General features: G+C 36.7%; 6 protein-coding genes across 6 annotated transcripts; 4 read left to right on the top strand and 2 right to left on the bottom strand.

Moving 5' to 3' along the window:
• Positions 1-11: 11 nt before the first annotated feature.
• Positions 12-1,135, top strand: C9374_011771 (uncharacterized protein; the record flags this gene model as incomplete). The annotated part of the gene is made up of 2 exons (XM_044687463.1): positions 12-579; positions 654-1,135. 2 exons carry the CDS (start codon positions 12-14, stop codon positions 1,133-1,135), a joined length of 1,050 nt encoding a protein of 349 aa, XP_044543060.1.
• Positions 1,136-1,289: 154 nt separating this feature from the next.
• Positions 1,290-2,564, bottom strand: C9374_011770 (uncharacterized protein; the record flags this gene model as incomplete). The annotated part of the gene is made up of 1 exon (XM_044687462.1): positions 1,290-2,564. The coding sequence occupies one exon, from the start codon at positions 2,562-2,564 to the stop codon at positions 1,290-1,292; it is 1,275 nt and encodes a 424-aa protein (XP_044543059.1).
• A 520-nt stretch (positions 2,565-3,084) lies between these two features.
• C9374_011769 (uncharacterized protein) lies at positions 3,085-4,541 on the top strand (the record flags this gene model as incomplete). The annotated part of the gene is made up of 4 exons (XM_044687461.1): positions 3,085-3,825; positions 3,906-4,042; positions 4,124-4,338; positions 4,399-4,541. The coding sequence occupies 4 exons, from the start codon at positions 3,085-3,087 to the stop codon at positions 4,539-4,541; spliced, it is 1,236 nt and encodes a 411-aa protein (XP_044543058.1).
• A 61-nt stretch (positions 4,542-4,602) lies between these two features.
• Positions 4,603-7,302, top strand: C9374_011768 (uncharacterized protein; the record flags this gene model as incomplete). Its single annotated transcript, XM_044687459.1, has 1 exon — positions 4,603-7,302. One exon carries the CDS (start codon positions 4,603-4,605, stop codon positions 7,300-7,302), a length of 2,700 nt encoding a protein of 899 aa, XP_044543057.1.
• Positions 7,303-7,723: 421 nt separating this feature from the next.
• Positions 7,724-9,232, top strand: C9374_011767 (uncharacterized protein; the record flags this gene model as incomplete). The annotated part of the gene is made up of 3 exons (XM_044687458.1): positions 7,724-8,312; positions 8,443-8,736; positions 8,799-9,232. The coding sequence occupies 3 exons, from the start codon at positions 7,724-7,726 to the stop codon at positions 9,230-9,232; spliced, it is 1,317 nt and encodes a 438-aa protein (XP_044543056.1).
• A 162-nt stretch (positions 9,233-9,394) lies between these two features.
• On the bottom strand, positions 9,395-11,675 carry C9374_011766 (uncharacterized protein; the record flags this gene model as incomplete). The annotated part of the gene is made up of 5 exons (XM_044687457.1): positions 9,395-9,991; positions 10,082-10,259; positions 10,331-10,597; positions 10,678-10,983; positions 11,044-11,675. The coding sequence occupies 5 exons, from the start codon at positions 11,673-11,675 to the stop codon at positions 9,395-9,397; spliced, it is 1,980 nt and encodes a 659-aa protein (XP_044543055.1).
• Positions 11,676-11,911: the final 236 nt, after the last annotated feature.

The following is an 11,911-nucleotide window of genomic DNA, read 5'->3' as shown; positions in this document are numbered from 1 at the left end:
CAAGAAAGGAAATGAAGAAATTCATGAATAATTGCATTCACTCCTTCATTACCTTCCTCTCATTAGCATACATGTACATCATCCAGACCTCAGTCGATATTTTCTTATGTAAGGGACAAAACGATGGAACCAAGAACTTGGAACAAGCACCTCACATTACATGTTTTGAAGGAAGTTGGTGGATCATGTTCCCATTCTCAGTGATTTACTTTTTATTGTTTGGATTGGGAGCTGCTGTATTTTTCATTTACAGTGGTATTCGTTATCGAGCAGTGAAATTGTCAGGTGATAATGATTTTATTCAGAGATTTAAATTCCTCTTCACCAAATTTAAGCCACGTTATTTCTATTATGAGAGTATTATTACAGTGAGAAAATTGGTCTTTTCCGTGCTCTATGTCTTTTTAGCTCCACTTCAAGTGATTGCTTTAGGATTTATTTTGATTTTCATTTCATTTGTGATTCACATGCAGTTAGTTCCATATTCGAAAAAGATGCATAATTTGATTGAGTATGTGACATTGGTCGCTACACTATTTACCTTATTTTTGGGAGTTGTCTTTTTCTATGATGTTTCAAGTTTGCAGGGAGTGTTGTGGATTCGAACTTTGCTTTAGTACTTACCATTATTATTTTCGTGTTAACTTCCGCAGTGTTGGTTTTGGCAGTGTTATGGGATATTCGAACAAGAAAGAAGAAGGAAGAAAAGAAGATTAAGGAAAAGTTAGAAGAAATTAAGAACTCAATTGCAACGAATGGTGGTACTGACTCCAAAGTGAGTGAACAAATGATGGAAACTGTCGTCTTTGGTTTGGATGTAGATGAATTGGATGATGATCAGAACACGACAGATTTAACATCGTCAACAACCAACAAAAAAGAAACCATCAATGACGTATTTTCGAATCTATTTTCACTGGAACGAAGAAAGAAGAAAGCCAAGAAAATCAAAGATACAGGAACCAAATTCAAGAACAAGTTAAAAACAAAGACCACAAGTGCTTCTAATGGTGGTGGAGAAGATTTCTCGTCGACCAATGCAGACTTAATGATCGAAATGGACGTGACTTCATCGTCAACAATGTCAGTGGAAAATAACACCAAAGCTGAAGTTACACCAAATTTATTCCAATAAACATGACGATGTTTGTGAGGCTCAATGTTTTTGCAAAAGAAATCTCTTGAACAACGAAGAAGGGTCATATATACATTTTGAATTACACAGTAGCTTTGTTATAATTTACAGTTTTATTGGAATAACTGATTCACGTATATCTGGCAACGAACAGTTAGTGCAATAAGTCAACAATTACTCGCTGAATGTCACCATTGTACTTCTTCAACAATTCAAGGCAGCGACGTTCATCGAAAAAGCCCATTTCTTTCAATAGGTTCAATTCAGTGCTATAAGGAACAATAATTGGTTGCTGCACAGGTACTGTTGGTGATTGAATAAAGACAGGGTTCAAAGGGTGAGGCATTCTAGAAACTGGAACTTGTTGTTCGACAACGACTGGAGGTTCAACCACTTCAGGCTCCTCAACAACTTGAGGTTGTTCGACAGCAACTGGTTCAACGGACACTGGCTGCTCCTCAGCAACTACTTCTGGTTCCACCTCGACAGTCTTTTCGTACAATTGATTATCAACAACGGTCTCTTCTTCAGGAGTGGTGTTGCTGCTCTCTGGTTGTTGTTGTCCTTCGAACAAACGATTGAGATAGCTTCTACCTGGAGCGATTCTTTCAGTGAATGAATGGTTACCACCGTAATGGTTAGAAGTTTCAGTCTCGTAACACTTTTCGCAAAAATCAAAATCTGGGCATTGGTCACACTTAAATCTTCTTCCAACAAAAGCATACTCGCCACATCCATCACAAGTAACACCATAATGTGGCATTTGAACCTTGTCCAAATTCTTCAAAATGTTACCACTCTTCAAATCGTTTACATCAACATCCAATTCCAAAACAGCATCACCAGTATTTTCATCCTTTCTGAAAAGATAGGGACATCTACGGTGTTGTTGTTGCTTGAAAGGACAAACTCCAGCTCTTCTCCGTCTGTGACAACGTACGAATGGGCATTCTTGTTCTTGAGACTTTGGCTCTTCAGATTTAATTTGAACAATTGCCAATTTGAGTACTGGACGATTGTGGCTTATCTTTCTTGCTGATTGGAAAGTTTGAACGGCAAATTTCCATTCTTCCTCGCTAGAAACATCGACCCATTGATTTTCATCATCGAGGTAACGGATGATGGCCTTCTCAGCATTAACTCCACACTTTTCAGTGATGTATTGGATCAATTCGGTATAACCGAATTTTGCAAGGCTCACAATATTTCTTCGGATCGATTGAGCATCCTTCTCCTCCAAACAAGAGGTAATTTCCTCTTTCTTCTTTTCAAAGATATAAACCTTTATATGTTGTTGAACATCAATGGTGGATGGTTGAAAAGGATGAGTAATCACCATAGCGTTGTTGTTGTTCATATTATTGGCGGTTGGTTGAATTGTTTGATAGATGGTGTTCGTACTAGCAGGAAATTGAGAAGGGCGAAACATTTTTTTTTAGATTGTTGTTGGAAAGTTCCCAGTGCTGCCTAAGAGATCTCTCTTTAAATCTCTCCAAAAAATGTTGCACGTTAAAAATAGGAAAGGAACCTTGTTTAAAATTCATCAAATTCCGAGCCTTTTACAAATCCTTAATGTATTAAGGAAGCAGCTGTCTTTGAGATCGCTAAGAGATCAATTTTACACTTGACTTTGGTCTTTCCTCAAAATTACGTTGAATCTTCATCAAGGTGGTGTGGAAAGATTTTTTGAACTCGGTTTTTCCTTATGAATCCTGTGCCCTAGTGCTCTCTGGACAACGTTGTGGACTCCTTCGTGCCATCGCCCTCAGATTTTGAATAATTGCAACGAAAGAGAAAAAACAGTGAAAAAAAAGAAAAACGAAACTTGCCGTTATCTTGTTATTTGTTGCATGCGAAAAATAATGTCCAATCACCAGGATGATATTAAAAACATAACGGAAAACCATACTCATGACGAGTGTTGTACCTGTGAGGCTCATCATCATGCAATGCCTAATCATCAAACCATCTCTGAATTACTCTCCAAGCGCATCACGGATAATGAGAATGATCATCAGCAGGAAGTCATTCAAGAACAGCAATCGCCCACTCAAAGTAATCATCGGTTTCACCTCAACTTGAGTGAAGGTTCTTCTTCTCCCGAGCCTTTAGAACTAGTAACTCCCACGACCATGGCAGCCACTCATTTACTTTCAAAGAAGAACACCAAACGAGGTATTGGTCTTTGGAAAAAGGCTACAGCTAGTTCATCTTCAACACCACCTCCGTTGGTTCAGAATGTGGCTCAAGTGCTGTCAAAAGCTCAACACAATGAGGCTGTAGATGTGAACGTTGATAGTTCAGGCTCTTCATCACCCGAAGACGAATATCTTCATAATTACCATCCTTTCGGTACACCCGAGCCTCTCGTGTCAGCCAACAAGGATAATAACACTTTGACCAAATCCTTCTCATTTCACGCTAAACAAACACCTGGTGGCGGAAAGCCACAAGTAGTGTTTGTTCCTCACACCAAAGAAAATTCACAACATTGTTTTCATACAAGCGTCGATCAAGAGATGGAATCCTTTGCAGTGTATGACCAATTATTAAGTAATAATATTGAATATGTCAGAGAAAAGACTAAAATTGACCCTGAATACTTTAAGAAACATAAGGCAAGCCAAAGTCCAACATTTTTGTTAATTGGCTGTTCTGATAGTAGAGTTTCATGTGAGAATATTCTTAAGGTAAGTGACGAGTTTGATGGTTTTAGATGTATTCGTTTGTTGTTTGAATTTTTGATCAATTCATGATACAATACCTTTAGCTTGATCCCGGCAAAATGTTTATTCACAGAAATGTAGCTAACTTAGTTGTAAATACCGATTTGAATCTAATGTCAGTTTTGCAATATGCAGTTGAGGTTTTAAATATTAAGCACGTGATTGTTATGGGACATACGAGGTAGGTGTTACTTATTTTCCAACATGACATTTCGAGATCAACATTGTGATACTTTTGAATCAATTTGTTCACAATTATCAGATGTGGAGGAGTAAAAGCTGCTTTGGAAAACACATCTCATGGATTGATTGACAAATGGTTGCGAAATATCAAAGACGTCTATAGGTTACACAAACAAGAAATTGATGCCATTAAAGATGAAGACCAAAGATGGCAAAGAATGATAGAGTTGAATGTAATTGAACAGACCTTGAATATTTGTAAAACTTCCATTATTCAAAAAGCATGGGCAATGGGTAGGTTAAATTTTTTTGAGGTTGACATTATTGATTCAATATTTTAATTCTGCTATTTAGGAAAACCAATTCACGTACATGGATGGGTTTATGACATTAGCAGTGGATTGATTCAAGATTTGGAAATTGAAGAAAACTTGTGGGCGCCAATTGAGAGCATTTACCGCATTGAATTCCCTAATCTTCAACAGTCAGATGAGTAAACATTCAAAAGAACATATTTTCAGTCTTTGAATAAATTTCATCAAAGTTTTAGAAAAAAAAATGAAAAGAAATTTGATCATCAGGAGTCGAGGTTTAGGCCTAAAGTCATTGGCACGTTCTCGATTCTCAAACCAAGCGATAAAATCACAACAACCAGCATTTATTTACAATCATCCAACAATTTCCTCTCATTCCGAAACAAAGAGCACATTTTCAAATTTAAATTTCCAAAATATCATCGGAGAACACTGCTTTTCAACATGGCTCGGAACCTCCAGGAATAGGATGACAGCATCATCTGATAGTGGAAAAGTAACTTCTACACCCTTTTTGAAGAGAACAATATTAGAGGAACAATTTATGAAATTGTTTTCTTCCTCCCAACAATCTTCGTCGCAAGCAGACAAGAAACGTTCTGGTATTCTATTACTTGGGCCTGAAGGATGCGGTAAAACTATGTTCATGCGAAAGATGGCTTCTAAAATTCGAGAACAGGATAATTTATTAACTGAGAATGATGATCATCACAGCGTAGTCATCGAATTCGGAAGTTGCAAGGAATGGGTCAACACTTATGTTTCTGCCAGTAGTGCCCAAAAACCTGCATGTATTCACTTTGTGAAAGTACTGCTGGGTGAGATTGAGTCTGAGCACGAAAGGTATATGAGAAAGTTTAGACTCATGGAAAAATTAGAAGCTGAGAGGCTAAAAGCACATCAATCATCTCTGAATGACCCTTCCAAATCTCCATCCACTCCGTCGGTGCAACCCAACAACAATGAAGAGAATCATGACGATGAAGAAAACGACTCAGCAGCTCTTTCTGGGCTTAGAGCAGCTGTTCAAGTACTTGAAGCTTGGAAAGAATATCTTCAAGAACTATACAATGTTAGAGACGAATTATCTCAGAAAGATTTTATAGGCTCACTATCCAAGTTTACCAACCTTCTTTCAGATAATACTTTTATGAAAACAATAATAATGTATGATGACTATGAAGCTATTTTCGAGCAACCACAACCCAATAAGGCCATGTTTACAATTTATCCATTTTTTGAAGCAGTGAAACCCACAGCCATGTTCAAGAATGTAGATTTTGTCTATGCGGGAAGTGAAGACACAAACCTTTTTAAATACACATCTTCCTTCCGAGGTCAATCAGAAAAACACAAGCTAATGAAGATTGGAAGACTGACAAATGAAGAAGTTGACCACTTTTTAGAGAGCTATAAAGAAGTGAACGAAAGTCCATTGCTTGATCACCCTGATGACATTAAGCGGGTTACAGGCAATTTCATTGGAGATATTGTGAGATTGTTGAACAATTATTCATCATTTGAGGACTACATTCAAGATAAGACATTGGAATATGAAACTAAGTTAGTACAATCAATCTTTGAAGAGAGATTAAAACAAGTTAGGTATAGAGCGCAAATCGAAAGTCAACGAAATTTGTTGGAGAACAATGAATTTGCAGACATTACAATTGAAAACAAGCCGTTCACTATTGGAGGTGTCACATTCAACAACCAGGAGGAAGTGACAATGTGCTTAGATAACGATAGGTTAACTCTTTACAATAATGCATTCGATTGGTATTTAGGTAGAAACGATATTACTGAGCGATATAATTCATCATACTTGGAATCTGTGCTTTTAGATGCAGGTATTTGGTACAGAGTAGCATCCGAATTAGGAACTAGATATAAGTTCAGAAACCCCATGGCAGAGCGTGTTTTTAAACAAAATTTAGCCAATCATTTGTATGCAACAAAATTCAATTTGCATTCTAGTAGGTCTGACAGAATAATGTCACTGTGGTCCACAAAAGCAACTTTCCCAAAAAAGAGAAACGCATTACTCTATGAATTATTAGCTCGGCTTCTTGAAGACCAATCCCAAATTATTGGAACTGTGCAATATACAGCTGGAAAAAAACTGGAATTGTTGAAAGAAAAGATTAAGGAGCAAGAAAGCAAAAAACATCGATCAAAAATTGATGAATTATTAGAAAAACCACCTACATTAGACATGAAAGGCCTTTCTATTTGTTTAAATCAACCTAGCCCTTTCTTATTTATTTTTGGAAGAGAGTTGTCAGAAATGAATAAGGGTACGAAATTTGTGCTAAAAGAAGGAAGTCCACCATTTGAAGTGGAGATTTTTGAGGTATCCAATGACGCCACTGTTGGTGACATGGTTAAAACAATTTGCGAACAAGAGACATCACTCTCCAAGCTAAACGTTGTTTATCCAAAATTCAGCGTTTACAACGATTTGGATCTTGTGGTCTTTTCCACAAATTCCCAAACCAATACTTTGGATGTTTTTACGTTCAGAATAGTGGAAGGAAATGGATTTGGAAAGAAGCCAGTTGAATTCCAAGACGAAGAAAATGTCAAAAAGTTTGCATCTCTTATTTCCTCCTTGCCAAAACCAAAAGGAGTGCAAGCGATCAATCATCATTTTGCATTGTTAGCACTTGAAAAGTCTCACACCAATGTGAAAAACTACAACTTGTTCATGCCAGATGATCTTGCTGCCTGTTTTTCCAAAGTTACCATTTCATACATTGAGGATTATTTCACCGAAGATGTTGAGAGAATCTCTCAATACGCTTCTTATCTAAAACAATTAGAGGAGGAATTAGAAAAGGAACAAAATGATGAGTTGAACTTTAGAGACCCTAATACTGTTGAGGCAATGATGTCACAAATGGGCCACAAAGACTTGCCGTGGTATGATAAACTAGACATGTAAATCGATGGATTCTCGCCTTCCACATTACTGAAACAACATTTAGACTCGATAGATTGAACACGTAAAGGAAAAATCCTTTTTTTCGTTAATTTTCCAAAATTGATTCTATTGTATTAAAAAATTTTCAATTTGCCTTGGCTTGTCGATCCTTCTGACCACTCTCTTGCTAAGCCATCATCATCCCGAACATTATTGAAGGATCGAATTTTATTAATATATAATATACTGGTTCAAAACAGAATCGATTGTTGTTATTGTTTTTCTCTTTGTTCTTGATCTTTTGTTACATCACAATAGTCATAATTCGGAACAGTGGAGAAGTGTAAGATCAAAACCGAATCATCATCATCAACACATATTGAAATTATCAGCATTTGCTTTCTAAATAATAACCTTGTAATCTACCTTCATGCCCGAGAGAATGATTTCATCTTCAAGTAGAAGTAGTATGAGCAGCACAAGTTCAGCAGAGGAGCCTCTTGTGATTGATGAAGACTTTATCAATCAAGTTGAAAAGCACTACAGTAAGAGCCTTAAAAACGTTCCTTCCTTTCATTATATTGTTGGTGTTGATGTTGGAGCAACAAACACCAGAATTGCCATTCAATTTATTATCAATGATGATCAAGATGATGAAGTATTCATGACCAAGTTTCCGTGTAATACATCTACTCATTTGGCAAATTATCTTGCAGCTTACGGAAAGGCTTTGGTTAAATCTGTCGGAAAGGGAAGTGCTGCTGGCTCGATTGCTCTTGCAGGTCCTGTCACTGGAGATAAAGTAAGAATTACAAATTACAAGGAACATGACCAAGAGTTTTTCTATTCACAACTTCCAGATACATTGTTCCCAGCCAGTAAGAATACTTTTTTGAACGATCTTGAAGCTAGTTGCTATGGAATTATCAATGTTGGAACAAATAATCGTTTACATGAATTCTTTTGCCCAATCGATGCAGTGAATAATTATGCAACTCCACAAACTGTAAGACTTTCTGACACCAGTGAATGTAAGTTTTTGTGTATGCATTGGCAACTACAAATTAGTTGTCATTGTTTTGACCATTTCAATCGTGAATTGCTTCATTCGATGATTATCATTGAAAATATTTGAAATTGAAAATATTGTACTCGTTGCAGATGCTGTATTGGCGATGGGAACGGGTCTTGGAACTGGATTAATTGTTGGTTCTGCTGGAGGAAAATTTAATGTAATTCCTCTCGAAGCAGGACATGTCCACATTGCCACACCTGGTGTGAACAGTGAAAATTTCAAAGAAGAACGTGAGAGAATTGAATTCTTGAGTCAAAAGATTTATGGAGGTTCTTATCCAATTGAGTATGAAGATATTTGCAGTGGAAGAGGTTTGGAATTTTGTTACGAATTTGAAATTAGAAACGTTCCAAATGCTGTCAGAAAAACAGCTTCACAAAGTAAGTATTATCATTCTCCCGCCGTAGTATTGAGATGTATTTATGTTGCCAAACATTGATAGTTGCCGAATCCTACTCCACGGACACATATGCACGGCAAGCCATGATTACTCATTACCGTTATTTAATGAAGGCAGCTCAGAATATTGCAGTCCTTATCCCAACCTGTCGTGGCGTCTTCTTTGCAGGTGACAATCAAGTATTTAATGAAGATTTCTTTAAGGAACATCTTTCCATCTTACAAAAAGAACTCTTCCAAACACATCAAAAGAAGCATTGGCTCACTGATTTGAAGCCATACAGACAAATGAAAGAATACAACTTTAATGTGAAGGGTTGTCTTCAAAAAGCAAGAGAATTAGCTCAGCTTGGTTCGAATGCCATGGTTGACGAAAAACCAAAGGCTGGCTTCAAAGATGTACTTTCTGTAGCCATACCAACTGCTTTCTTCTCGGTCCTTTCGTTCTTCACTGCTAAGAATTTGTACGAAAAGTAATGTTTGTGAACATGGAATAAATTATTGAGGTACGGTTGTGATTTATTTACGTCAATGTAATTCTGGTTTTGGATTGACGATTTCTTCAGTTTGAAATTAATCCAATCTGAGGTCTGTTGCTGGTATGAAATAAGCATTGATCAAACTTTATTTGCGCATCGTTTAACTGTATCCATACAACTTGTTCACAAAGTTTGTAATGTAATTTTCATTACCATTCAAAATTCTGCATGGTTCACATTCCAAGTTGCTTGGAGTGTTGCACCAATACACTCCAACCATGGGGTAAATGTTGCCTCCTCCCCAGTTAATCATTGGTAGAATGGCCGTGATGATAAGGAAAAAGCTCACTACAGTCTTCACACTTCCGTTGATCATTGGAGGTTTCTTGCAGAGTTTGAGCAATCTCCACTTATCCAAATACAACTCCAAAATAGAGGCTACAAATGCAATTAAAGTGATCATTGGGAAACTTGTCATTCCACAATAAATAATATATTGTCTATAGATGAGTTCCAAATATTCTTCAGAGACGTCAAAGTCGGGTCGAACATTTTCATCGCTTCCCTTATTTCTCTTCTTTTTGATATAGTATTCAATATAGGGCAAAATGAGTTCGATGGCGTTAAAGACTACAAAGTCTAAAATCATTTGAATCAAGTACTGATTTCCCAATGTACGAATCACACATGGAACGTTGAATAAGCCCTTAGTGAATCCCATCAAGAACACGTTGAATAGCTTGAAAAATAAATATTTCTGACAGAGTGTTCAATGTTTAAAAGTAAATAGTGAAATATGTCATTATATCGTTCGGTATAAATAACAATAGTTCAAGAAAATATTTACCATTGTGTTATGAGTTCTATATCCACTCCATGTTTTGTGTTTTTCGAAATTGGTCAAATAAATACAAATCTTTTTCCAAATAAAGTTGACAATGTTAACCACGCAAGAAATACCAATTGAAATAAGAGTTAAATAACCTGTGTTCTGTGAGAATACAGCATCAGCAGCTTCATAAATGCTGTTGTTTGATTATTGTTACCGTGGCGTTTAAATTAGTGATAAATCAAACATGATGTCACCAATACATACGTTGTAAAATTTTGAAGAATTGTGAAACCAATAGTAATTGCGCAGGAAAGAATCAAAAATCCAACAAAGATCGAATAGCTGACCAAATATCGGCCAACACGGTGCAATGTTGGTGTTTCCACATTTTCCTTGATAATATCTGCGTCTGCATCAAAAGCGAGAGCCATGTCAGCCTCTTCCATGTCATAAACATCACGTTTTTGGAAGGAACGTCTGACCACAAACCAGTAAATAGGTCCAAACAGGACTGTTGCTAGAATACTAAATCTATTTTTCATATTGAGAAGTTGTTGAAATTGTGCAATTTGTTGTCAAGTTAAATGAAATTCACTATTTAAAAAACCTACGATGATGTGACAACCCATAAAATATATAAATTAGGATCATAACTACTGCCATACAAGATGTCAATCAAACCACCATAATTTGAAAATTCTCCTTTGAAAAAGTTTGTGAATGTTTGAATATAAATAGTATCGATAATGAGATGAGGTATAAAATTGATCAATTGGAAAAATAGTAAAATTGCATTCAAAACAATAACCAAACGACCGAAGTCAAAATATAACCGAACTCCAAGGCCGTAGTGATCTTCTAACGTTTTCCAAGAGCAACAAAAAGGTAATCTTATTTGACTGAATTCGTTCTGAACTCTGAGAAGCGAAATGTCAATAGTTTCATTAAAGTCGAAAGGGAAATATATTTTCACTTACTCTTTAACTTCGTCAATATCAAGTCCAGTCTTGAGTAGGTAAGGTTGACCTCTCGCAGTTCTCATCACAGTATACTTTTTGTGGTGCTTCATGTGATGTTGAAGCTGATCTTTTCCTAATATATCGGTACTTTCTACTCTGTTCATTTCGGAAATTTCTTTCAATTTCTTCTTCTTTTGGGCTGTAGTTGTGAAAATGTTCAGACCAAAAAATCCAGATTCCCAAATAGTTGTCTCTTTCAAATGTTTGGTTGTATCCTTCACAAAGCCTAAGCCGAACAAATCACGATGTTTTTCGAGAGGATCTTGCTCATTGTCTTCTCCCATTGCCATTTGAGTGGCAGGATGAAGTTGTCGAGGAGGTTGTTGTTGATCTTGCAGAGTCACTTGTTGGGTGTTGACAATGGTATTTTGTGAAGGAGGAAGAGAGTGTTCATTTGCTGCCATATCTTCTTCATCCAGTTCATAACTTGGCGGTTTTTCATAGGTGGTGGTACTTGTTGGTTCATGTTGTGGCTGATTCGGTAAATATTGAGCTCCCACCGTTCCTAGACCAATGTTGTATTGAGTGGGTGGATAATTGGTGGTTCCAGAGTTACCGATGTCATACTGCTGTGGAGGTTGTTGAGGCATATATTGGGATTGCACCAAGCTGTTACTAGTTGTTTTGAACCCGATGGCATATATATGGTTGTGGGATTGATCTGACCTGATGATGGTTGGCCATTATTCGGGTTATTATTATTCTCATTGGGATACATGGAAATGTTATAGACAGGAATGTCGTTGAGTTGAATCGGAGGCGTGTCCATTATTTGGTGTAGTTTTCGTGATGATGATCTAGAAAGGGAGAATGATGAATTTGTATG

Source organism: Naegleria lovaniensis (genome assembly GCF_003324165.1).
Source record: "Naegleria lovaniensis strain ATCC 30569 chromosome Unknown tig050, whole genome shotgun sequence".
NCBI classification, from domain to species: Eukaryota; Heterolobosea; class Eutetramitea; order Acrasida; family Naegleriidae; genus Naegleria; species Naegleria lovaniensis.
This window is presented reverse-complemented; position numbering and strand designations above follow the sequence as displayed.